Source organism: Megalops cyprinoides, chromosome 3 (genome assembly GCF_013368585.1).
Source record: "Megalops cyprinoides isolate fMegCyp1 chromosome 3, fMegCyp1.pri, whole genome shotgun sequence".
Lineage (NCBI taxonomy): Eukaryota > Metazoa > Chordata > Actinopteri > Elopiformes > Megalopidae > Megalops > Megalops cyprinoides.
Genome location: NC_050585.1, coordinates 6,988,196 through 7,016,079, shown reverse-complemented (window position 1 = coordinate 7,016,079; position 27,884 = coordinate 6,988,196). Strand labels below are relative to the sequence as shown.

Sequence of the window (27,884 nt, the reverse complement as noted above, 5' to 3'; positions counted from 1 at the left end):
CTGGGGCAATCGCATGTTTTGGAAACAACATTTTTTCTTAAAGATAAGAATTGATATAATTTTCTGTTTTTTTTTAATTCAAAGATTTAACCTATATAAATATAAATATATATTCTAGGGCATTTGCATTTGTATTTTTTGTATATACTTCAATACTTGTACCTAGCCAATGACAGTGGGGTTCTGTTGCAGATGTGTGAATATTTGACAGAAGGTCGTTTGATACAAAGTCAGGTAGACAAGGGCAAAAGAATCAGTTCTGTACATATGCCTTACATAATAAGCTTTCTTTACTTTAGGGTTTTTAAAAAAGATAAGCATGTACAAAAATCTTCTGTTGTTAAATTATTCTATATAATGTACATAAAGATAATGTAAGTAGTCATAGACAAGACAAAATAATTCTCTTCAATACTGGATGCAAAAACTATAGAGTAGATTCTGGGATCTGGACCCAGTTTGTGGAGGTGCATCTGACCCTGGCTGTGCATGTTTGCTCCACACTACACCAAGTCTCGTGACCCCTTGCCTATAATCGTCAAGATGTTAAATGGCTTCATTACCGAATACCGTTCCTCCCTTTTTTCCCCCCAGTGTCTCTCGACTCCTGTGTGTTCATCTGCTTTGTGCAAGGCCCTTTAAATTAAGAGCGATGCCTGGGAGAAGTGAACTAAAGTGGGGTTTTTTTTTCTACTGCTGGCCACAGGTGCTGGGAGCGTTTGTCTGTCCCTGATGATTCGCCCTTTGTTGTTATTGTTAGCGTTGTCTGAGCGGCTTTTAACGCGGCCATTGAGGAAATGATCTGCCAAAGTGAGGACTGCCATGCAGCCGATTATGAAGACGGTGTTCTATTTTTACCCCAAGCAGAACATAAAACCGACAGCACAGAGGAAAAAAAAAACATAAGCAACAAAATGGCTGTTTCCCATTAATATTGTGCTTTGTTCAGCATAATCACAGTAGGCGTGGTTTTAGCACAGGGGAGACCTCTAAGGCCTTTCACCACGAACATGAGGGACATTGACACCTGACTATAAACCCTTTAATGTCCCTCTGTGTGATTGGCAAACAGGTGTTCAGTAATGCAAACAAGGCCATGTTGCTCAGCTGTCAAAGAAACGTTGCTCACGAATTGCACCACCTGCTGGACACTTGCAGAAGTGACTTAACTCTCCAGTTAGTTCCACCACAACATCACATAAGCATGGGACAGCTGGGGTGTAGGCTATAAAATTTATTTAAAAAGAAACACTCAATATGTGTGAGCTATGGAGAGGAGAGATGCGTGGCTTCTCCAGAGGACAGGCTCAGCAGGCTGGAGCATCTACAGCTGTGGTCTCTCCCCAAGCCTCTACTTCAGTTGCACTGACCACCAAACAGAATTTACCAAACTGGGTACCCTTACCAATCTTTTACCTATTGGGGCATATCCCAGTAAGTCCAGCGAGCACCAACAGTCATGAAACAAACAGCTTACTGTAATGAGTCTTGAGTTTTAGAATCGCATGGGGTTTACAGCCTGCTCAGTGGAAATTAACATCTGTTCATTAAGCCTGAACACAGAGGACTGTTGACAGCTGAATTATGCGTGTTATTGGATAAGTATTAAGAAAATACTTGTTTGCAAATGGGCTGTCATAGCTGTAAGGAGCTGTCAGCACGTGTCCCTTGAAGAAGGACAATGTCTCCCGGGGATCATTATTTGCGTGTCATTGGCTGACTCAGCAGGGTGATCGTGGTTCAGCTCTTTGCGGCATGAGGAGAGGAGAGGGGTTACCCTGAGGCCAGGGTCTTGCTCTCCCCTTCCTCCTCCATCCTTCCTCCACAGCGTGGAGGTCACACCATGAGTGTGTCCCGCGTTGGCCGCAAGGTCCTCCCACTCCCCGGTGTCGACGTGTCCCTTGTCTCTTGAGGAGCCTTCAGGTTGCCCTTGAAACATCGTCTGCGTCCATGTCGATGAGGAGCCTCTTTCCGGAGTGAAAAGGGGACCTGCTCTGGAAGCAGATCAGAGGGCATGCAGGTGCAATGTCTGGACTAGCAGGGCTCACTTCGCATGGACCTTGGCTTTCATGCAGATGATATGGGGCTTCAGTTAAGTTGCTCATCTTCCTTTCTGACCTCGAGTGATCTACGGGAGCACCACTGGAGGAAATCCTTTGGTGCCTAAAGGTTCCCGGCGGTCAATGCACTGGCCGCCACCGTGGTATATCAGGCTGGCAACAGCAGTAGCACTGTGGTCAAGAGCCTTTGTGCTCTTCTGAGGATTTGAGCTGCTGGTAGACCTGGTTTATGTCATATTCGGAAAGAAGTGCTGTCACTGCAGATTCTGTGCTGGGTCCCGTCATTGTTGGAGACCTCCAGGGAGTGATGAGCGCTGAGGTATGTGAAACAAGCAACAGCCCCTTGCCCCTCCTCATCAATCAGCATTTATAGAAGTGCAGTTGGTTGTCCAGGCAGAGGCTGGGGATTTTGTAGCAGTGCTGTGAATGAGACTGTAGGATAATGCATTGCTCTGCGGGGGCAGGCAATTTGTGTACTACGGCTGGACAAACTGTACATACATTCTCAAGTATGTAGGAGATATGTCGAAGTATTCCAACCTGCAAGTGCTCTTTAAAACTATTCATCCCAGACAGCTGTTCAGAGAACTTTTGATCCACAGAAAGAAAGCCATTTGAATGGAGGAAAAAATATCTGCACCTTACTAAGTGTGTTCATTTTTTTTAAACTCTCACACTGACTGTTTGATGGCCTTTTTTTGCTAATCACAGCTTTTGTGCTGTTTCTGAAGTGAACATTACGCAGATCTCTCTTTTCTGGTGTGCGGACAGCACAAATATCAAAAATTCTATTTCAGCTGAACGTGCACGTTAACTGTCAGCCCAGCTTCCTGACGTATTGCTTTTCTTTCCAGCTTTCAATAATACACTATGGTTTTCAGTTTCACTGTAATTTGTTTCTGGCTATGTGCATAAGTCTCTCTGCTTTTGACTGAATTTGAATATATTCTCACTTTTCAGTGGATCTTCTAAAGTGAAAATTTAGTTCCTCCAGAAAGCCATATCCTTACATTTACAATGGTTTTATATTTCTGTAGACCTCATCCAGTATTGTTGTGTATTTTATAGATATCTTACTAAAATGTTTTGTTTTTTTTTGTTAATGTTTGTACATTTCTAATCACGTGTCAATAGAAATTTGAGCAAAAGACTGAAACAAAGAGGTGACAAAGGCATGTGAAAGAGAACTGAACAAAGTAAACTTTTACCTTATTTTCAACCCCTATTTTCATTGTGAGGATTACCACCATAGTAGGACTCATTGTACTTAGTTGTTTTATTATTATTCAGAGGATTTAACGAATGGCAAAGTGATCATTTAAGACAGTTTACAGTTAGAGTCACAGAGTTCTTGTGACCAAGCATTGCTCATCTGATTATTTTTGTTGTTGTGACTTGATGAAATGACATGTATGTACTCATATATATTTTACATTTAATACAGCCTGTATTCTGCATTCTGTTGGAATTTATGATTAGGAATATGTCATAACTGGACAATCAGTTTGGTCCCATTTTAAGGCCACCGAGCACTTTGTTCATCAGCAGTGAAAAATTGGGAGAAACCCGGGTGGGGGGGGGGTGGGGGGGGTTGTGTTTTGGAAGAGTTTCTCAACGTATCTGACACACAACTTAAAGCAAGACTTTCCCAGTTCTTCCTGTAAGTCCTTTTTCTGTTGATCTGTTATTTACTTTTTTTGTTGCTGCGATTTTTCATTTTAAGCAAAAGGTGAAAAGACGTTTTCCATAAAATAAACATCTGCATTGGTGTTTTGAAGACTGGGGAAAAAACACAAGCCCTGATACTCTTTTTTTTTTTTCCAGTTGCGGCATGATGTGATCTTTTAATGTGAGAGTGGCGTGAGTGTTTAGCTTCTGCAGTGGGGCCACCTGCAGGAGAGGTAACTGCACAGTGTTGGAGGTAATACTTGTTCCAGAAGCTTCCCACTCAGCTCCGTGCAGTCTGAAATTCAGAAAGTCAGTTGCTGTTAGGAGTCAGGTGCACACACTGAAAGCGAGTTGGTGCAATAATGACTCAAATCCCAGATTCAGTTTTCTTTGAATTGCATTATTCTGCAAATACCCAACTAAGGCCTCACACTTCACATTTTAGTCAAGATATCACCTGCCACCCCTTCCCCCAGCTGTCTCTGACTCCCGTTCTCTTATTCCTCTCATTTCCAGTGCTACACATTTGACCTGTTATGGGCTGGTCCTCTATATTTTGCACATCATTATACTGTAATTGTGCTTCAAATTAAAATGAATGTTGGGATGTACTGTATACAGTCAAGCTCTGCCAAATAATGTGCATCAATCCGATAACTGTACTATACAAAGTGATATATCAAAGGAACACAATAGGACAATAAGCATTAGTGCTGTCCTGGTGAGAGCATGAGAGAGAGCAAAGGGGAAGTTGGTCATACCTAAAATAAAGCTAATTTTCATGCAACAGACAGAACCTTACACTCCTCACATTGTTGATGGCAAACACTGCATCCACAAGGCCAAGTGGCTTGAAAATACCTTTCATTTTCTTGATAATAAGAAACCATACTGACAAGTTTCTCCAATATATTCAACATCAGCAGGTGTCAAAAATGCCTCGCTTCAGTGTAATTTGATTTAATATAGATCAGATGCCATCTTCATAAAGCAAGAACTCGTGCAGACTTGACAGTCAAGCAATAAAGCAACGCACTTTTGTCTCTTGACGGGCACAGAGAAGAAGGGCATTTGGCTAATAGCTCTCTGTGCAGCAGCGTCAGGAGGAACTGTGACTACGTTCAGTGAAGACTGTGTAAACAAGCTGACAGACACATCTGACACACTGAGGGATATGCGAATGTTGCTATGGTCTGCCCTCAGGATTAGGCCTCTTAAAGGGCGTTTTCTCCCAGTGTTAGCAGAGCAGAGGAAAAAACCTTCACAAAAAATATTTGAACATCCTTCTATTGATACTCAAGGCTCTCTCTTTTGTGTATTGGCTTGCCTTTGGATTTAGAGAAGAGCTGAGATCAGCACCTCCACAAAGTTAGTAGTAACATACGAGGTAGTTAATACTACCATTACAACTAGTATTAATGATGATTTTCCTATTTTTTATTAGCACCATAAAAATATGCATAAAAATATGTATAATTATGTTTATGTACACACACATACACGTGTACACTTTGTACTTGAATTGACAGGGAAATGAATACGAATGTAAAATTGAATGTGTAGTCCTCAATTTGTGACAGTAAGCTCTACCATACTGTTTAAGTCAACATATCAAATTAAAGATCATTCCCCGAAAGTACATGCATGTATGAGGCGAACTGGAACTTTTCACCTGCCCACAGATAATCAACCAATGACCACATTTACTGTTTTTACAAACGGGGATCACGAGCATCTGGATTGCATTAACAGATAATTTCAGCCAAATCTTGCCTCCGTGAATCCTCCCCCCCCCCAGTCCGTTTTCGGGCTCTCACCTAGCGCTCGAGCGAGTCTGCCTCATATTAGGACCCAATGAGCCGAAACGCTCACCAAGCAAACTGCTCTTTGAAGCCTTTAGAACGGATGCGTTCATTTACTGCACTCCTCCCCACTGCGCTCTTCTGCTCTGTCCAACACTTGCACAGCTCCCTCCTCCGAGTGGCGTTTTTCTTTTTTTTTTTTGGAATGCGCAATTTCCCAAATCCGTATTATAAAGAGCCTTCTGATATGAAGCAGAAAATATGTTTGCCACCAGACATTGCATAATCAAGACACAAATTTCTACCTTCTTTATACCCACGTTGGGCAAATAAAGTACGACTTCATGCGCACTGCTTTAGAATAAGAAGAATGCTCGAAGTTGTACAATTTCTCTGTCTACGACCCAAGTAGCAGTTCTTTTCAGTGTGTCTCTGCACGGGCAATGGAATGAAAGCATGCTTTATATGAAAGCACAATAATTGTACAGACAACTCAAATGATTATAGTGCCAAATTTTTAAATAAATTGATACAGTATGTTTAAAGAGATGTGTGAATGTGTGATTGATTTACTGTACAGACCTGAGTGAAAGGTGATCACGAGAACCCTAGCGACCACTACTTTCGAAAAACCTGGGTCAAAAATTTATGTTTTGAGGTCATTAAAAATTGTGGCTTCTGTCAAAGAACACAAAGCAAGATTTGCCAAAGAAACTGGTTTGTTGCCTCTTACAATAATATCTTCTGATATCTCTGGGGGTGTTGTTTATACTTTAACATTAACATTCAGCTTAACCGATAGCAGGAACCTTGCTTCATTTGAAATATAACTGTCCAAGAAAGTGAACTTTTTTCTATCTATGTGATCCAAGATCATTAGCTTACAACATGTCAAGAACCACAGCCAATGTACTGCCATAATGCATGGCAGCTGATAAAACAGTGTTAGTGCGCTCTCTAGTGTAGTAATAGTGTATTACACTTAAAATCATGTAGGTGGGTTTTCACTGGATAAATTCATAAATTCAAGTGTAATACAACTAATTAATATATAATCTACAAAAATATATTGTGTAAAATATAACATGTAGTGTATAATGTAGTGTATACTGTTACTAGACTACATTCTAGTTCCTATACTGAATTATGGAACATATCATATCAGATTACTTACAGTAAATGAGACATCACTTACATCAATAAATAGCAAACAATATACATTTGAATACTATTCAAAAATGTTAAAGATATGTTAAAATGGAAAAACAAATAATAGGTGAGGATTTTAAAACTGTTTACTTTTTAAAAACATGATATGCTCGGGAACAAACCATGTTATTGGGAAGATACAAGAGCCCCCTGTACGTAAACTGAAAAGCTTAAGCGATGCGGTAACTGCAGGGAAAGCGGAGCAGGGGAAACCACAGATGCATTGTTTAAAGAGAAGACAAACCCAAATCCAAAGAGACAGCCCAGTTGTAATGTTGGCGGGCAGTTCATTCCACCACTGGGATCCTGGAAAGGAGAAAGCTATATCTATAAATGGAAGAGTGAAAACATAGAAGGGAGGCTGCCAGAGGATGATCTCAATGGACGAGGGGGGAGTACTTGGATGGAATTATACATGAAGTCAAAAGGGGAGGAGAAACCGTTCTGAGTAGCAACAGTCGTCGTATGCATATCTTTCTGCGTGTATATATACGAAATATAAAATTATATACATGTTATATACATACATACATCCATGTGTACAGCAGACTTTCAGTTGGTTCAGTACGAGCAGCAGCTTTCCAGAGGGAGGAGCAGGGTCTACACTTAGACAGTTACAAGGTCAAACAGGCTAAAGATTTCAAATCGCTGGGATTTTTTTTCCTTCAAACAGCACAGCATTCTTTCCTGTGGGTGAAGGTTCCCATTCAGAGATGGGAGCTACACCCATTTTATTTTTAGCTTTACAAGCCATTTAAAACATTTTGGGTGGTATTATAGACATCTGAAATAATCTGTTACGTCATAAAATTCTCGGCTCTCACACTTAAAATAAGCTCTACATTATTAAGAATATACGATCCCTTTTTAAGCATGTGTGTACTGCTTACATTTTTTACATTCAAAATATTTGCTTGAGTGAAGTCATGGAACAATTCCCTTAAAAATGAAGCAAACAGAAAACTGAGGAGCTTGGTAGTCAGTGCCTGTACAGCCAAGGCACTATATTCATCCAGGACATAATCATGTTTGTGGCTTTCAAAAACTTCTCTAAATATCAACACATAAAGGAACCAAAGCAAATAGTTGTGGGGAAGACAAAAACAGCAACACAGGAAGAAGAAAAAGGCTTGGGACAAGTTAATGAACTTTTTTATATCATACATAAGACCGCTTGAATATAATACAAAGGGCTTGTCCATTTTTTTTTCTTTTGTAACATTATCATATACACAGCAAGTCTTGACTAGATCTTACAATCTGTGGACACAGGTACTTATCCTTTTGCCATGCTGTTGATCTTTACAGTGCACGTCAGACGTCCTGTAACCAAACCGTGTAGTCAATCACCAAAAACTGGACTGGGGGACAGGGGACGGGGGACAGGGGAGGAAAAAAAAAAACCCTTAAATCCCCCCTGAAAAAAGAAAAGAGTTTGGAATTACGTTGGATGCTTGAAAGTTGACGATGCACGGATTATATTGTGTAGACAGTTGTGTGCACCCACACACTTATAATCGCCTGACTTAAAATGGACCCACTGTTGAAGCTTGTGCCAATTAAACGCAACAATAAAAGGTTTCCTGTAATATGTATATATAATTGCTTATATATATATTCATATGTATATAGAATTAAAACACTGCTGTCATCCAGGTTCGTAGACAAACACCCACACACTATACCCTGTCTAAAATACTTAAGGTATGAAGATCTACTGTTTCCTGTTGAAAATTTAACCCTACACTTCAGCGTTGTACTGGCGTTGTCAACTACTTTGGCCTGGAAGCACTGTTACCCATTTACTAAAATCACAGAAGACTTCCACTGTATGGTCTCCACATTGACTTAAATGTAATCAAAATACCATTAGGAAAAAAGTAGTGAGTTCTAAACTTCCTTTATTAAAAAAATATAAATATGTACATAAATTCTATTTCAGCTATTAAAATGGGGTGGGGGTGGGGCGGAGGGGGTGAAAAGTAAACACCTGAATCCTGCTTTTCATGGACACCTTCTCTAGCTGATGCTGTTCCCGTTCGATCCGTGACTGGCCCGTGCTTAAACCTCTCTGAGACCAGCTTCCTAATGCTCCGGCATCGCACGACGGTGCTGAAGAGCGGACCTCCAGCAGGCAGGGCTAACTCACCATATTGTCGCTACTTGTTTCCCTTTGGATGAAGTGCCCACCATTGAGGGCTTCAGTCATTACATGTGGATTTGAACCAATTTGATTTTAGTACGTTTAACAACTCCCGACGTCCATCTATTTCAATTGTGTACAGTGCCTTCATTAGATTTAGGTCGCTTCTTCATTTCAGAGGAGGGTACCATTTTAGCCACTGCCATGTTGACTGCGATAAGTACTTAAGGCAGCATTAGCCGTTTAAATAGGCACGTTTTTAAAATAGCCTGATAAAACCGAGATCACAAATTGAAGATTTAATGCACTGTTGTTCACACCTTTCTCTTGCTCGAAACTCATGAATACAAGGTCTTGCCTCGAAACATCAGCCACCATTTCCTGGTACTCCGGAACCCGCAGAGTAACAACCAGTATCTGCATCTACTGTCCCTCGAGTCCTTAACAACAAAAAATAAATTCTACCAATGAGATTTTTGTGTTTTCTTTTTTTGGAAAAAAAAAATGATTTCAACCAATTCTGTCCAGGATACAGCTAACAGTAAATGTACTGATTTCAACAACAGTTCCAGTTTTGCTAAAGCAATAGATACAGCCATTTTTTACTGACATTTAAAAAAGGTCTTGATACACCTTATGTCAAAGTGCAGAACTGCTACATTATTGGTTACAGACATCTATGTGCTATAAAAAAACAGCTTTGGTACAATAAATTATCAAAAGGGAAAATAAATTCTTGTAAAATTCACAGCATAATTGTGAGGCAAAAAAAAGCAGTCACATAAAATTCTGCATGTTTTCATTTTCAAGATGAACAGAAGACATTTGTGCAGAAGCTCTGTTGGAGGAACCACATGCTGAAGAAAAAAGCAAAAGAAAAAGCGATAAAAAGCAGGAAGGGACACAGTCGTAGCTAATTCCATCCATCTCGCAAAACTACTTCTGTGACCTTCAGGATTTTTAGGAAGTCATGTTTAGGACACGCATGTGAACTTACAAGACCCTGCAATCATAGGGCCATCCAAGTCATAAATTTTAGTTAAAGAAAGGCCTCTTAAATTACCATTCTCAAATACCTTTTTTTCTACTTTTTTTCTATTTTTTGTTAAGAATTAAGGGCTGTCTAGAGTTCAAAAATACAGGAAAGCTATTTTTCATTGTAATGAGAATGTCCAGCTTCTTTTCCATTCAGAGTCCAAAAATCATAAGGCCAAAGGGTTATCTCAAAAGACTGCCACTGCCCGACATCCCTAGGTTTGGCCAGAGCCGACCTGGTGGCTGCTCCTCAGTGCACCTCCTCGGCACGGCCCGGCGGAGTCCCAGCTGCCCTGGGTCCCGGGCTGCGGGCCCTCCGGGGCCTGCGGGGCCTGCGGGGCCTCCAGGGGCCGCGCCCGCTGAGCGCAGGCCGCCCCGCCTCCGCCGCGCTGCGCCCCTCGCGCGGAGCCACTCAAAACCCACAACAGATGGAATCTCACTGCAAGTGCTTCTTCCTTGCCACACACTACAGGTTCTGAGCACGCAGCTCTTTTGCAGAATTGCACAACGTAAAGAACAACTTTTTTTTTTTCCTCTTTAAAAAGGCGTTACGATGAAATTCAACAGAAAACGATCCTGTTCGGAAGGGGGAAGGGGGAACGTTAATGTGTGCTTAGGATTTAACAGATTAAACTGTATGGGTGGAATAACTTCTCTTTACGAATGACCACCAGCAACACAATTTCGGACATTTCTCTCTAACCCACAATGTCTGTCACTTTAAAAGCTCACAGCTGACAATAACATAGAACCAATTGTCATGAAATGTCTAGAGTTAAACAAGTGAAATGGCGTATGTGTGTGCCCCGTACAGTTTTTGCTATGCCTATTCTGCAGTTCTACCAATTTGCCTATGATCAAAATCAAATAATAATTAAAAAAAAAGAGAAGGGGAGGGAGGGGAGGAGATAAATAAAATCTGGGCTCTGCACTGTGGTAGCGGTTCAGTGATAATCTCCCTTCTGATTTAAGCAGCTTTTGATCTCTATGCACTTTTTTTTTTTTAAAAACACCACCTTAAAAAATACACACAGAAAAAAAAACCCATTCTCAGTTTAGTCACGAACTAGCCACAGAACTCTGCTGAACACACACTCCTGCCATGGGAGACTCCTCCCGGTCAATGCCTTGTCTCATGCCCAGGTGACCCTCCGTTATGTAGTGACCAGGCCCCGTGCTTGTGGCGATAGGGTACGTCGGATGTCCTGCTATGCCAGTCTCTTGGCGGGGATTCGAGAAGGCACCCAATCCCATGTTCATGCTGCCATTTTGGCCAAAGTCCAAGGCATTGGCAGCGACCGGGCGGTTCTGATAGGCCTGGTTGCCTTGGTTCCCAGTGGAGGAGGAAGATGTGGAGGAAGAGGACGCGGAGGAAGACAGGGAGGTCATGGACAGATGGCTGTGCACCACCTCCATGGAATCCTGCGTGGAGGCGCTGTTAGTGGGGGAGTTGTAGAGCCGGGGGCGGGGGCGCGTGGCCAGGCCCTGTCCGTGGTGGTGATGGTGGTGGTGATGGTGGTGGGAGCTGTTGCTGCTAGCGAGGGGATGTAATGCCTTGGGCTGCTGGGGAGGCACATGGAAGGTGGTCTCCTGGACTGGGTGGGTCTCTACAGTCACCTGCTGCGGCCCGTCGCTGCCTGCCCACCCCACAGGCGGAGGGTACGGCTGTCTCGCCTGCCGTCCGGGGACAACAAATAACACATCAGAGAGGGATCTTTTTCAGACAGCTCTTTAGCTCTTTACCTCAATTACTCCTTCACAGGCTTTGAAGTGCCAGTTATTATTCAATACCAGGATAAAAAATAGAAACATTTGTCAGAGAGAGAGAGAGAAAAAGTGAAAGGAAAAAATGAACGACACATTATTAATGCCAAATATCCTTCATGCGGCAGCTGTTTGAAGCCATGGTCACAGAACTTGATTTGTTACCAGAAGGCTTCTGGGTAGACACCTGAGCGGGACCATCCTGGACAGGGGATCTGCTAAGCAAAATTACCAGCAACAGCAACAACAAGTCGTGCTGACACTGCCTCAAACCGGACTATGAGGATCTGCGAACGAGGAGGTCCCTGCGTGGCTGAAAGGGGCCGCTCACCTGTGGACAAACGTTTTCGCAGTCCATGGCCTGCACCGCTGCGCTGAAGTGTCCTCCGCTATGCCTGTGCTGATGGGTGGGGTCAGACCGCGCTCGGCCACTGGTGCTCGTCCCGGACGAACCTCCTGGGGGGCGCAAACGGCAGACACGCAGAGCAGTTAGCATTTCACACCGAGGGAAAAACATCCAAACCGGGCCATCTGCCACGCCAAAAACAAGCACAGGAAGAAAAAGGGCCGACGGGCGACACCTGAACTGGAGGAGGTGCTGGACGTGGTTCCTGAAGACTGCGACTGCTCGAGCGCCGGGCTCGTGGACACGCTGCTGCTCGTGTTCGTCCCCTCGTCCGCAGTCTTCTTGAAGAAGCTGTGCTGCAGGGCGTAGTAGGGCTGAATGCGGTTCTTGGGGTCGTAGTCCAGCATTCTTAAGATGAGGTCCTTGAACTTCAAGTAGTCGGCTACAGCGTGACCGGATTCCCCGGCTCGGCGCCCACCGGGACCTCCAGCTTCCACCCCGAGGATGCTGTGGAGCTTACGGGAGCCAGGAGGTTTATACTGGCCGCAAGAGAGCAGAGGGACAACCACTGAACACCCAATCAACAAGCACAGAGTGCATACACTGGTGCATTAGAACCTCATTATCTGTGTACATCATTACAAAAGTAAACCATTTCCAAACTACAGAATGGACGTTCTGTATCTCATCTATCAACTACTTATTAACACTGAGCTCGGCTCTACATACCCTTTTGCCATCTTTGGTCTTCTTTACACCCCATGTGCTGTCAGACATCTTCTCAAAGAACTTCCTCGCTTTGGGTGCCTGATCCAAGATGTGATTGGGAGGGATACCAAGCACTTCAACTATTTTGTTCATTTGATCCACCTGGTAAAGATCGAACCAGCACACGTTAAAAACTGTTTTGTTTAACTCCTTGCACTAAACCACTCAGCAGTGGTTTAATTAATCGCTCTGTATCTGTAAACTGCTTCAAGAGTAGAAAGTGTTTCAATACAATATGTAGAGATGCACACTTGTGAAGACACGCGCACACACACACACACACACACACACACACACACACACACACAGAACACACGTGCACACACACCTCCACACAGACAGACGCACACCTTAAAATGAGGCTCAAAATGAACAAAATAAAAAGTTACAGTCATTCAGGTCAGCAGGATTCCTCTTCCCTGAGCGACAGCGCCCTCTACTGTTCCAGTTTAAAATGATTCCATTCCACAACATAGTTAACATGCACACATGCCAAAGCAGCACTATTGTCAAATTAAATGTTTAACACATGGGTAGAACCTTACATATAAACACACAATTACTGATATCAGCTTTGAACCAAATTACCTCATTGGCTCCACTGAAGAGTGGCTCTCCAGTGTGCATCTCCACCAGAATACAGCCCAGGGACCACATGTCAATGGCCAGGTCATAAGGCATTCCCAAAAGGACTTCAGGGGAGCGGTAGAATCGACTCTGGATGTATTGGTATATCTGACAGAAGAAGCACCAGTAGGTAAATATATAATAAACACATTTATCTCAATTTACAAAGTATATACACATACACAAAAACACACAACTTAAATATGCCACGTAAAATACAAACACAGGCTGAAAAAAGCTTGTAACCATGTCACGATCTCAGTGATCCTCATTAATATAAGCCTAGTGCGTCATGCATAGGTGTCTCCTACATGCCGGTTCATCCTTTGGTCCGCCTGGCGTAGTGGTGTCCAAGCATGTGACGACACTGGCATTTTACAGATTTAAAAAGACAAAGTGGCAAAAATAAAAGTGCTGAACGCACCCTTTGTCCCAGTTGGCAGGAGCTCCCAAAGTCCACTATTTTGATGGCGCTTCTCTTGGGGTTACACAAGAGGATGTTCTCGGGCTTCAGGTCACAGTGGATGATGCTGAGTTCAGGCGTGGCGAGGAACAGCAGCGCCGTGCACATCTGCTGGGCGAACTTGCGGGTCAGGTTCAGCGAGACGCCGCGGAAATTCGTGTTCCGCAGCAGGTCGTACAGGTTGTACGACAGCATTTCAAACACTAAGCAAAGGTGGTTCCGGAACATGAAGTGACGCTTCAGGTGAACTGTATCAAAGGGGAAGAAGATAAAAGGGGACATTTGGGTAAGTGACATTTTTCAGCATAGGCAAGGATAAAATGGTGAAAACTTAAAGAATTTCTCTATATGCGTGTTCCATTAATGCACAGCATATAGTAACACAATCATCTCTTATGCCAGAATGTATCATGTTGTTTAATGCTTTTCTTTATTTGAAATGAACAATGACTCATATTATGCCCAGAGCCTCACTATTATAAAGGTTATAATAAAGACTATAAGAAAGTTTTGAACTTAAAGTTTGAGAGCATGTGGTAACAAAACTTAAACAGGCTTAAATAAGATGAATTTCCGTTTTGCCATTACAGAGACCATGTAGAGGAGGCACTGAGCAAGACAGCAGAGGGTTCGTGATTACCTATGTAGTACTTCATCTCCGTGTCATGTTTGTTCATGAGCTCGAGGAGACGCACTTCAATCTGGGCTTGATTTAGAAAAGCCTTCTTGTTCTTGATGATCTTAATTGCCACCCACTCCTGCTCAACACGGTCGTATGCTTTTACAACCTACGGCAAGAAGTAAAGAAACATCACAATGAGGATGATAAACACGTGCACAGAGGAAAGCATAGCTGCGTTACTTACTGCATCTGAAGAGCTCTGCATTCACCCTGACGTCTGACAGCTGAAAACTAGCTAGAACGACCTGGCAGATCCGTCAAATCCTATTGGTACCACCTTCATTAATCCATTATGCCCAAATTATTACAATTCTATCCGGTCAGCCAGCTCAAAGAAAACAAGCAATCATCTCGATTAGTATCAGTGAAACCGCTCTGTTCTCCATTAATCAAAGCTGAAATCCTGCAGAACGGAGCTCTCAAATATGACTCAACTTACACTGTATTTATACCCTTAGGTGCATGTTCTGGTGTGTAATTCATGTTTTTCAAACATTACATGATGCAACAAAAAAAAACAAACAAATTGACAGTCTCACCTGTCCAAATGACCCTTTGCCTATTAAAGAATCAATTTCATAGCGGTCCATCCATTTCTCCCCATTCTTCACGATGTAGTCATAGTTGTCGTCATCATAGCCATCATTATACACCTTCCTCTCCTTCTTGTGACTAGAGTCATCACCTTGGCCCTGTTGGTGTCGTCGTTTCTTTTTTGCATAGTATACCTAAACAACAAAAGGTAAAGTTTCAATGGAGAGAAATAACTGAAAACTAGGATGTTAACCTCTTCCAGCATTAGCATGTCCAATCAGCTCTATAATTGAACACTATATTCCTGTCCCATAAGCACATAATTTTTGTTCAGTTTTCCCTTCCAAATTTGTTCAGTTATCCTTCTCGCAGACAGACGGAGACACGGGAGCAATAGCGTCATGGTGGTTGAGGTAAGAAAATGGGACATACTAAAGCGGTCGCTAATATTTATTGAACATGTATTAAACACTGCAGCACACCTCATCTTTACAGGACATCTGCAGCTGTTGCTCAAATCACAGAACCACTTTTCCTTACTGTCTAATAAGGTTTTCCAGTTTTAATTCACAGACAAACTTCCAACGTTTCCCAATTTATCTTGTTTCCGCTGTTATCATTTCCACCTGGCAGAACTCGGCTTCAGATTTTTCACACAAAATGACTTCTGTCCTCCAAGTAAAAACCAAATAAATACAATGGTCTTCCTAAATAGCACTCATCTACTGACCCCAATTAGGACAATTATCTGCATGGGAATTCACACTAATCAGACTGAAAGGAAACATTGTCTTTGTTTCCGTTCACACAGAAGTTATTCATTCAGAAGCCCTGGGTAAACAGAGTGCACTGAACACCTGACTCCGAGACAACATTGTGGGAAAACGCTTGTCCCCCCCATGTCCCCCATAAAACCTTCCTCAACAAATTTACTGATGCACAACAAATGCCAAAAGACATGACCATTTAGGGGTTCAGCAAGGCTACCAACAAGCTAGTAAACTGATAAAAAGTGTCTCTTCATATACTTGTAATAAAGGTCTGAATTGGCTTTGGTCAGCCATCCAAGAGTGCAATCATAGATCTCAGTGAGATGACCTCTTCAACAAAACCTATGCATTCCTGACATGGTAACTAAGGCAGTTAGGTTCACGTATATTCTCTGTGCAGACAGTAACAGAAGCTTGAATATGTTGCACTCTCTCTTTCATGCTTATGCTTTTATGCTTAAGTGAAATCAGGGGATATGGCAAATGAATAAATTTGTGCTAATTGTAGGGCTAGCATTGACTAGCTAAATGGTCACCGAAGTGGTTAACCTCAAAAGCTGTGGCTGACTGATCAGCATTGGAATAAAAATGGAGGCATATCAGGAATGCTCTGAAAAAATACAGCCCTTCTAATGTGTCTACTACAGTATAAGGAATGCTCCCTATCTGAATAGCTTGACTTCACTGGTTTATTTGAAAAAACACCACAAGCTGATTGGTTTGCCCTCCTGTCTCAGGCTTGAACAGCTGTGTGTGCAAGTGGTTCAGCAAGGAAATGAGACAAAAACCAGGAGACAAAAGACAGTGCTGACTGTTTCTTTAAGCACCAAGTCTCATCCATCATGTCATAGGTCCAAACGTCCATTATAGTTTTAGATTTATAAAGGGAAAAAAAATAATGTAGTCCAGAGGTAATGTCACCAGAACTAAAACCAAGTCCAACAAATTCCAGGAATCCAGGCCTGGCTCTGACATGCTATTGGACATAACAGACTCTAGCTGTACAGAGATGGATTACTACTTTGTGAAAACTTGCAGTTTGCAAAAACTCTGAAAACATTTACTATTATTACAAAATGTTTGTACTGTTTCGTGAGTATGACAAATGTAATAAAATGTTTACAAAGCCATCTTTAACCTAAGTTTCAGTGGGAAAAAAAGGAAATGACCCCAGCCTCAGGAATTTTGGTATTTTTCTTTCTAGAAGAAAGAAGCTCTTCCTAGAAGCGGGTAGAAATAGTATGTTTTTCTTACAACTTTTCAAAACATTTGAGGCTACAAAAGGGTTCTGTGAGCGAAATTTTGTTTACCCGATAACTGGAGATTTCACGAAATTTGGACTAAGAAAGTTCTGAACTTTATTGATGACTCGTTTATGCAAATACTGCGCCACCTTTCCTTTGTTAGCGAGACAGCTAAAAGCTGAGCGCGCCTTCAGACGGCCTTTGAATGTACTGTGCTGTGAGTGCGGGCACCGAGTGCGAGACGAGAACGTCCTCAACAGGCTGCATGTCGGAGCAGAGCGCAAGCGCGTCTTACCTCATTGATGTGTTTGTAGGTTTTGATCAGGTCAATAGAGAGCTTCCTCAAGGGAGCCGAGGCTGGGTCACGAAAACATTGGGGCATGCGCCTCTGTAACATGACAACATCAGGGGTCACCTTAAACAGACAGAGAGTCTCACATTTAATCCTTTTTGAAGTACACAGCAACCTCCTCATACATCTTACAGAAAATATCAGTTTTTGACATTTATATTTCACATGGAAACTGGAAACAATGTATGCTCAGCGTCTTGTCCATTTCAACAAATCAAATCAGATTAAAAAAAAAACAAACATCATAGCATTATAAGCATTATAGAAAGCATTACAGAAATATTCAAAACAGAGATTCATGCCTTCGTCTTGTATCAGAATCCTCTAACTTACTAGTTGGAGGTTTCTGATACAAGCTCTCCACGTTGAAGTCAAGGGCTTGCTTAACTATCACAGATTATTTTCGTAATGGTTTCAACTGTCCACTGCAATAGAATCAAGTGGAAAACCATTGCGGCAAGGCCACAGTCATGCATGCTGTGATTCACACACTGCAAGTACAACCGATCCCCAAAGAGTGTCAAGATGCATTTTAAGAAGTGCCCTTTCCAGGAATGACAAGAGGGAAATAACCAGTGTCAAAAGGTCATGGGGCTGAGTGGCTAAATTCGGCGCGCACACCCCCTCCACCAACCCCCATCCACCACCCCAATTTTAACCACTCCTACAGGAGCACATTCGAGTGTGCTGTGCAGATGCTGTTGCTGCCTGTGACGTGGCCTCAGGGCCCTGTACCTGGTTGGCAATGGGCTGCTGAGCCTGGTCGCTGTATGGCAGCACAGTGACCGACGGGTCAGTACTCTGCTGGTGACGGTCACTGTACTGCTGGTGCGAATGGGGCATCGGAGCAGCCATCTGAAGCCCAGCAGCATGGAAAGAAAACGAGGGTGCAAGTCGGACGGATGAAGGTTTGCATGCTGAAGTCTCTCCTCCTGCAAAACAAATAGGGACGTCATGTGAGATCTTCATGTACACATCGCATTACTGCATTATTTATGTGCTTAACAGATGCCCTCATCCACAGCAACCTACACAGTTCACATTTACATATCCATCTGTATAGGTGCATATTTACTGAAGAAATTCACGTCAAGCACCCCATTCAATGATCCAATGGCCGTGCCACATTTGGGAGTCATTCCTGAGATTTTGGCTCAAACACCCAGCTCCTTCACATCACTAACCCGCACTGCCACTAACATCATGAATATTCTCACGGACAGTAATAAAGACAAATAAATGCCACTTCCAATGACATGGTGGTACTGAAATCGCATTAAGTCTTGGCATGAGGGACATTACAGTAAAACGGCACAGAACTACATTCAAGGAACACTTCTACCACTATCCGTAAGACCCTATTTATTTTTGATATCTGGACATATCGGCGGCTGTTTTTATGTAATGGGGTCACTTCTTGAGTGCAAAATGTGCCTAACAAAGTACAAAGGGGAAGTCATAGACATGTAAGGACAGCTGACAGATGGAGCGTGTGTAACAGGTTTCAACTTGGTTTGCTTCACTCAGTGTAACATCACACTTCTGTCACATACTCTTACTGAGGCTAATAAACCATCACACACACCAGGAGAGTGGATATCCTCAACTACCCCAATATCACAAAGCCAAGTGGCTTAATATTTTCAGAAGCATGGTGTGGTTGTTTGTGTTGGCCTCCAAAAACTAGCAAGAGCGCCCTGATTGCGATCACAATTTCAAAACACGTCTCGAGTCAATACACATATTGTTCTCTTCGTTACTTTGCTAAAAATATACTTAAACCACATTTTTATCCATGGCTTGATCCAAGTCAATGATTAAAAGATGAAGGGAATGATGTGGATACAAAGCCACAGAAATGGCATATACCCTGCACTAATACCAGATCAAACTACATTCCTGTCCAATGGTCAGGGGATGTGTCTTGGTAACAACAGATTTTAATTTAATAATTCATTTGGAAAAATACTAGAAAAACCATGAAGTAGTAGCAGCAACATTACTTGAACAGAGGCAGAAGTAAATGTAAATGTATCACATAGGTGCACAGTCTCAAACTTTTACTTCAGTGTCTAACTGCGTAAAAAAAAGTACATTTCAATTGTGAAAACACTTTCAGAGTATCATCTTGTGAGTGATCGCATCTAAAATGCCAAGCTTTCTTTTCTGATACTACAGGTGAACTTATCTAAAGTGAACTTATACAGACAAGTGGATACACTCTGCCTCTAAACAAACAGGCCATTAGCAGGAAATTTATTCATACTAAAAATCACTTTTAAAACAAGCTTGTATTAGCCATTATTGAATTTCAAGTCAAATGTATACAGGATGGGTGCCCCCAAAGCAGTTGTAAGCAATAGGTGAATCTATTTACAATATTTACACCAAGCAGCTCTTGGTCAAGACTTTTATAGACAACAAGCCACAAACAGCTTCAACATGAAAACTTAAAACAAGAATTTATTGGGGGGAAAAAAACCCTAAAAAAAAAAAATCACACTCAAAACCAGTCAAAAAGGCGACCCTGCCGGCAAACTTCTACATGAACTGCTGCCTGGCATTGCAAAAACACACCAAGGATATTGAACAAAACACAGTGACAAAGCAAAAACTGATAGCCCTGCCAAATCTCACAAAGTAGCAGCAAGTTTCCTTCACCACCCCAATATTAAATTCAAACCACTCTACACAGGTGTGTCCTACTACGGGATCTCTACTTAATGCGCAGTTGCTGGTCACTAATCCACTCCGCCCATATTGTCTAGGCTAAGGTGCCAGTGGACAAAGGTTCAGTCTGTCCAGTCAGCCACTGGCCAGTCATGTGACATTCAGTATAATATCGGTTTATTGGGATATGAAGAGTTTATGAAGAGTTTCTATACAAACTGTCCATAACTTTTTCCAACAACCTATATGGAAGAACATAAAATTAAACAACCTGGCCAATGATTTGTTCACAGCATTAATGGAGCTGTGATCAAGAGAACTATGATCTGTGTCCTGTACTACAAGCAAAAAGCTACTGCTCTGACATTTGGCAGCTGTCATGTGGGATGACATCAGATCACAAATAGCTACACCTGGTGATGTCACGATCTCATGTGGCCAACAGCACGAGGCGTCCGAGCCCATAACCTCATCTCAAATTGCAGCCCAAAGTAGAGGGGCCCAAGGGACACAACACACATCACAGTCACGCTCATGTCACAAGATTACTTTTGGTTACATTTGTTATGGGCTTTAAAATAGATGGCAGGATACATTCACGTAGTGTGCTGACTCCTGACAGATTCGTATTATAAGAAGCGACACTTGATTTGAGAACACCACCTTCACCTACTTGGGAAGGAAAAACGAAGGGCACACAGACCAGTGTTTGTTGTACCACATGACACTGGGGAATTCATGCTAATAACTGAATGTGGGGGGAAAAAAAAGTCAAATGAACAAATCTTTTGAATACAGGTGTTTGCTTTGGAGTCCCCCCCACCCCCTTCAAGTTAGAGCGAAGGCGGCGCACAGTGGCTGCCTGTGGATGTTGGCTGTCTGGATCAGCTTGTGACTCAGCTGCCTAGGCATTGAGCGCTGCGGAGCCAGACACAGGCCTGACCCCGCCCCCCGCCTCACTCTGCCTCCCAGCACAGAGGGCCGGGAAACTGCTGCGTCACTGCACAGAGTTCATCCCCAAAGCGGCTCCGACTACAGCGGGCGCACAGAGCCTCCTGAAGAGAGGGCCAGGCTGCCGCGGCTTTCACGCGCAGCATTCGGACATCACCTTTCTCCAAAATCCCCAAAACGTCATCTTTAAAGCATCGCTCCAGATTAAAAATTCTAATCCCTGCCTGCACGATTACTGTTCAGTAAGACCATAGCTGGAGTCATGCAACTTTAAGTACTGAGCATTAACAAAATATATTCTGAATGGAAGACAGAAAAATGTCTAATCAAAATTTAAAAGCAGATTAAATGGTCACATTTTCTCTTAAATAGGAAATATGCCTGTGCAGTTACAGTTTAGGTAAATAAGCACTGCATGACTACACTGCAAAAATTTACACAATTATATAGACGCTTATGTTTATGTTTGAAATATCTGAACGGGGTAGAGGTGGCATGTAGTTACATATTATGAAAAGTTGTGGTTCATATTAGTATGTTCAACAAGATACATGTACACAGTGGTTAAATATTTTAAAACCCCCACAGATTTATACAGATGCATTTCTGGCTAACAAGATAACATATCAAAGAGGGCATACCACAGAATCTGAGTTAGTGGTAATGTATTTTTGCAAGATACTCAGCTCCAAGTTCCTGACGCACGTTCCCTTAACACATGAAGCCGTGAAACAGAGCTGTGAGATACGGTTGAAACAGTGTGATAAATGAACCTTCAAAAGTTGTATAGTTCAAAACATGGCATCCACAATCCAAGCTTTCATGAAGACAACTACCAAGACTGTGTGCATGAGCTTTTACCTTGATCATTTTATGTGACAGTTCAGGGTTTTCAGTTACTGTATGAGATGCACCCTTAAAGCATAAAATCCATTCATTCAATGGGCTGGTAGTACCCAGCATTCTTTCAGCCAAATTGAAATATAAGTTTTATACAAAATGAATAAACCATGAAATTTATTCCTACTTTATTCTTACATTGTCAACGTGAATGTGTACATTTCCATCCCTTCTTAAATTATCTTTTGTGTTTTTTTTAACTATAACATTGTCCATCTGTCAATGGTTGTAGCTTTCAATAAATACATTAAAGCTGAAAACAAAACAGCCAACTACTATGAGTAGAACTTTAGAACTTTAGAAGCCACAGTTAAGCACAACATAAACTGGCCTGTGAAGTCTGGAAACAAACTACACACTCTTTTTTTTCTGCAAGCATTCAAAAATTATTCCAGAGTTGTAATTCTTTCACATGCGCTGACAACTGGGGGTCTCCCTGGCTTCATACTAACTAACCACACAGACTGAAAGAGTTCTTCCACTGCACTACAGCAATATGAACCAACATGTTTACAGCCACATGATGCACAATAGACTTCAGAGAGAAGCCTTCAGATTAGACTCAACAACTGAAAAAAACATACCACAGCACCAACAGCACACACACAGCATTTGCAGCCATTTTCACCTGTTGACCAAAATTTCAGACTGACAAGATAATTTAATCCATCCACATGATGGACCAGGTATTTGTGTAGACTATTCATATGACAAGCCAAAGTGGTACCCACAAGCACAACTGTCCAACTCTACTTAGTAAATTTTTGGTAAGCATTTAAATGTATAGGGGAAAAAAATGAAATGATCTCCCTAAAAAAAAAAAAAAAACTGGAGTCCAATATTAACATAAATCAATTGGAGGCTTGCTCTATGTTCATGTGGAAATCTCACAGTGAAAGTGAGTCATAAAAAAAAAAAAAAAAAAGGTTAAAATTGTCCAACATCAACTTCAAAGGCAAGCTTATACATTGCTATTTTTGCTCAGGAACAGAAGAGCATCCACAATCTTTGGCTTTCGACAACTTTGACAAACTGCCCTGCCTTACTGAACACCCTTGTTGCTCAGGACAGATGTCTCCAAAAACATCCGGCACTGTCTTCATATCACATGAGCAGATCCCCTGCACAGATCCCCCTATTAAAGGAGTTGGCCTGTTTTTTCATTGAGATATGAGATAAATGTAATTATTTAAATGTCTTCATTTAAATTACACAAAAAGTTTAAAAAACAGGTTGTATGTTGTATAAGCGTAGGTTTATTTGAAACTCAACACAAACAGTCTAGTGATGTGATCCTTTTAAACGATATTCATCGTTTGAACAGATTCAACTTTCCACTTTCCTCTGGTGGAAAATCGGGGACTACCAAAGTTTGACAGGGAGTCACATGCACGGCCATATTGGACCAACTTTCATACTGAGACTGCCCTTACACCTAAGCAAAATTTCTGTGAATTTAAGTAGTCATTTAACATTTACCACCCTTTATACCAAAAGAAGATTAAAAAAGAGCAAATCCAGAAATAGCAGCAACATGAATGGCATTCAGCGTAAAAACGTCCATCAGAGGGTCATGAAGCGTAATGTAAAATTGAAGTACACAACGTGGTATGGTAAATCTATACTGATTTAAAAGATTGCTCTTGATCCATGTGACAACTTTCAGGCTTACAGAGGGCATGAAATACATGTGCAGACTTCTTGAGTGAAAATGTTCTACCTCAGCTTTTGGACAGCTAAGTTTGATTGTACCAACTTTTCCTTCACAATTTAAATTTAAAACATGGTAAAAGGATTGCATAAACTTTGTGCTATGTTGTTGAATTTCTACTACGTACCTTTCATGAGTAACTGAAATTCAAAAATTTCACATAAAAGCCTGCAAAATACAGTCATTTTGTGCTGTAGCAGAGTATTCATTAAAGTCAGTTTAGATTTGCTTTGCCTATCCCATCTCATAAATATCCTGTTAAAAGTTACAGTCAGGGTTAGTCATTTCACACAAGTTTTTTTTTCAGATATATATTCATAGGTTTATTTTTTTTACAATGGGTTACAGACTGTCCATGGCAATAAAATATTTAAAGTTGAAACAAACTGTGACACTGTGTGTTATAAAATGACAACTGCTGGTAAATATCAATACGTGCACAGGCACTGTAAAATGATTGCTGCTTAGATCAAAATTCTATCAGATCATTCATCAAAATATTACATGGTTTCCATTTTCCTTTCATAAATAAAAAAATACCACATCCAAAAGGCAAGCCTTGGACACACTGCTATACTCTAACAAACAGTATCAAACTTGTTTTGATATGAACATTAGGGTTGCCCCAGATCCGGGACTTTCAGGTTCAGTCATACTGGACTGGATTTGGTTTTCTGAACCCGCATGTTTGAATGAAGCTTTGACTGCTGTTCAAGTGTTCATGGATTTCAAATGCGCCTGAATTATTGTTTATTAAAAAAGGAAAAAGAAAAAGGAATAATTCCTCTCCCTTTGAAAACCTGACCACAAATCACTTTTTCATAATTCAGCAGACCCTTCAATTAACACGCTAATTTATGAATGAATAACAATGTAGAAAATTAAGTATTAGAAAAAGAAACAAAATGTCTTGCAGTAAAACAGTCCTACACTATTAGGAATAAATATTACAAAGACAAAATAAGTCAAAATATATTTTAAATATAAATGTATACTTTTGTATGCCTTCCATTCCAACAATCTGTAGTATCAGTTTGAAAAGCACACCTCAAAAAGAAAAAAAAAATTCAAACTACTCTTTAAAGCATCTTTATCAACCAAGAAGGATATTTCTGTTCTCATTAAAGCCAGTTTTTACACATGGTATATTTTAATCTCATGGTCCTTTACCATAACTTTGGTATTAAAAATTCATTCTCCTCCAAAAGACTATGATTTGCTGATTTTGACTTGACAGTTATTTTAATCATATATATGGTTTATATGATATACATGTGGTTGCATAAAAAACACAGCTGCTTAATGTAAACTTGATTTTAAAGGGGAGTCAACTTTGTGTTTTTAGGGATTATTAACAGTTTTATTAACATTACAGATAGATGGTAATCTTTGGATGTTTGGGGAACAAAAAAAAAACTTTCAAAAAAGTTAGTACATCAATAAAAAGTGATTAACACCCACAAAAAGAGAGCCTGATTCAGGAAGGGTATAAGGTTTAATTCACTTGCTAATTATATGATTCATCCCTAACTGCATTTTATTGGAGGGGATTTGAGGAAAGAGGGCTGCTATTAGTTTAAAAAAAACACACACTTTAAAATTACCTTTTGGAAGAAATCACTGAAATCCAGGTTTCATTAAGCACTTTTCTTGGCCGGTTCAAATGAACAGTAAAAGCAAGCCTTTAGCTCAGCAATCGAAGCTTCTCAGTTCTATTTTGAAATCTCAGTCTGTCTGCAGTGAGTGGGAATTCTGCAGATCATTAAGTACTCATTTATCAACGTCTCTCACCAGGCAACACAATGCAGCAGAATCACACAGAATAACCACCCTTCTGAACCCCAGCAACAGCACCTAATTAGCATAGCCTACCACCAGGAAGATACTATGTGATTGGGTGAGTCTGTCAACGCACAAGCCAATCAGAAGGCAGTATGCAAATAACCTACTTTTGTTGCCAGGGCAGAGCTGCGATGTATTGTCCAATAGGAAAACAAGTAATAAACAAGAAATGAAATTGCACTTTGTCACATTTCCAAGCTGGGTTTAACACTTTAGTCTCTGGAAGCAAATTAGTGTAACAGTTCAGAACCTCAATTTAGTTGGTCTAGGAACAGAACTCACACATCTGACCTAAGAGGAAGAAAAAATACTACTGCAGCAATGGAAAAGAATGACCTATATTTTGCTACATTTATAGTTCAGGAGCCTTTTTGCCTTGAATTATACACTGGTTTACAAGATAAAAATCTGAACATTTTCCTGCTTTCTCAATGTTATACTTTTTGTACACAGTGATTTAAAAACAAACTACATGAGGCAAAATATGGACTGAACACAAATGAGAAATTTAGAAAGAATTCAAAACCTGAACCTGACTGGTACTGATAATACTGTTTGTATACACGAATGAACAGGAATCTGCAATGAATGACAGATCAGAAGGCAGAAAAGAACATGTCAAATGCTGTGCTCACACAGTTCTGGCAACATTTAATTTAAGAACTGCACACATATTTTATAAAAGTATCCAGGAAGGTACATCACTGTTTCTGTATGTCCACTGTTATCCTTCAAGTCAACACTGATTGGAGTTTCTTTTATGTAGTAAACAAAGAACAACTAACAAAAGGATAATTACTGAACTGGTGATGTACGCATGATAATCTCATAAAAATTTAAACAACTAATTTTGTCACTTCAAAGCTTTTACTTTCCTGTACACCCTCAGTATACTGAATTTCTACAGTAGTTTCTGTGACTCACACTTAATACAATCTCAGCAAAAGACATTAATGCACAATTTAAAGCTTGCTTGGTTGATTCGACCAGACAGCATGAGTATGCTGTTGGGAAATCCAACAGGGCTGAGGCAGCACATTTACAATTGCTTTTACAGTAAACTGGCATTCCAATTTCTTTCTGACAGGCAGGTGTAATCTAGCAAAAAAAAAAAAAAAAAACATTCAGAAAAGTAGCAAAAGTGAAGGCCTGTCTCCTTAACTCCCAGAACAAAGCCAAGACTCAGCACTAAAACAGATAAGTTAGGCTAGGCTGTTGTGGAGGTGGGTATTCTAAATGGATTCTGTAATTGAGCAAGAACTAAAAAGTAGATTCGCCTTTGCAAACAATTGTTTATCCAAGAATAACAGCCAGACAAATTTTGTATCAAACAGCCTGAAGTGATATTTCAGGCTATAACTTCAGGTAACCCGACAAGCCTGATGTCCATTCTCTACATGCCTAGAGACTTAACCAACACTTCTAGTGTACACATTCAGCCCAACAGCCTGTAAACTGCACTGCACTGTCAGAGGATTCCCAAGCTACTTTTAATTTGTAGCAGGCTCACTGGGCATGCTACATGACTCCTATAGAAAACTGAAATCAATCTCCCCTATCAATATCCTATGCATACCGCGGTAGAACAGTAACATCTATTAAGGGTAAAGAATACTTCAGATTGCTAAGCTATTAATCATTGAAAAGGTGACAAGGGCATGGGAAACTGCGCAGGCAATCATTCAAAGCGGAACAGACACTCCCATGGTTAATAACATAATAAGAAGCAATCAAAAAATGATGAATTCAAAATATACTGACCGGGACCAGTTTTAAGGGTTTCTTCAAAAAAGCATTTGTTGTCTCACAGTTTTGCATTAATTAATTATACATCAAAGAACATAAGAACTCTGGACTAAGAAAGTTTGTTGCACAGCAGGAAGGTATTGTCAGCTTGTTTAAGGCCTAAAACTAAAGAATGGGCTATACACATAAAGGTCTTTCTTTGCATGTGCACATCTATGGAACATGCACAGGTACAGTTTTTCCCCTGAAGTCTTTACATGTGTTTGGATGGTTTTCCCAAAGATATTAAGACAAAGGAAGAGCAGCTAACCTGTATGCATCGTCGCCTGTTAAATCTCATATCATCCTGGGAGGAGAGTCCAGCAGCAAACCACAACCCACTACAAAGAACAAAAACACACCATTATAATCAGTCAGGAGGACCCCATGATTGTTTTAGGGCATATTTCATCATTCCCTACTTTTTTGTCCATCTATTTGTTATAACTTATATTATGAACCAGGCCACCTATGTAGTAATTATTTTACTATTTAAAAAATACAAAGACAAGAACTTATTTGACAAGTTAACTTATTTGTAATACGTAACAAGTAATA

The 27,884-nt window shown here is 40.9% G+C and overlaps 1 protein-coding gene across 3 annotated transcripts in view; it reads right to left on the bottom strand.

Moving 5' to 3' along the window:
- Positions 1-9,653: 9,653 nt before the first annotated feature.
- dyrk1aa (dual-specificity tyrosine-(Y)-phosphorylation regulated kinase 1A, a) overlaps positions 9,654-27,884 on the bottom strand; it is a 51,685-nt gene continuing 33,454 nt past the window's right edge. The window contains exons 3-13 of one of the 3 annotated variants that reach the window (XM_036524432.1): positions 27,598-27,667; positions 18,203-18,399; positions 17,411-17,530; positions 15,107-15,295; positions 14,526-14,673; positions 13,847-14,133; positions 13,384-13,530; positions 12,757-12,897; positions 12,263-12,566; positions 12,013-12,137; positions 9,654-11,591 (exon numbers count right to left, since the gene is read on the bottom strand). In XM_036524432.1, the coding sequence (XP_036380325.1) occupies positions 10,977-11,591; positions 12,013-12,137; positions 12,263-12,566; positions 12,757-12,897; positions 13,384-13,530; positions 13,847-14,133; positions 14,526-14,673; positions 15,107-15,295; positions 17,411-17,530; positions 18,203-18,399; positions 27,598-27,607 (2,283 nt within the window). In that variant the 5' untranslated portion in view covers positions 27,608-27,667 and the 3' untranslated portion in view covers positions 9,654-10,976. The remainder of the gene's footprint in view (positions 11,592-12,012; positions 12,138-12,262; positions 12,567-12,756; positions 12,898-13,383; positions 13,531-13,846; positions 14,134-14,525; positions 14,674-15,106; positions 15,296-17,410; positions 17,531-18,202; positions 18,400-27,597; positions 27,668-27,884) is intronic. The other 2 variants (XM_036524433.1, XM_036524434.1) reach the window with 2 other exon arrangements.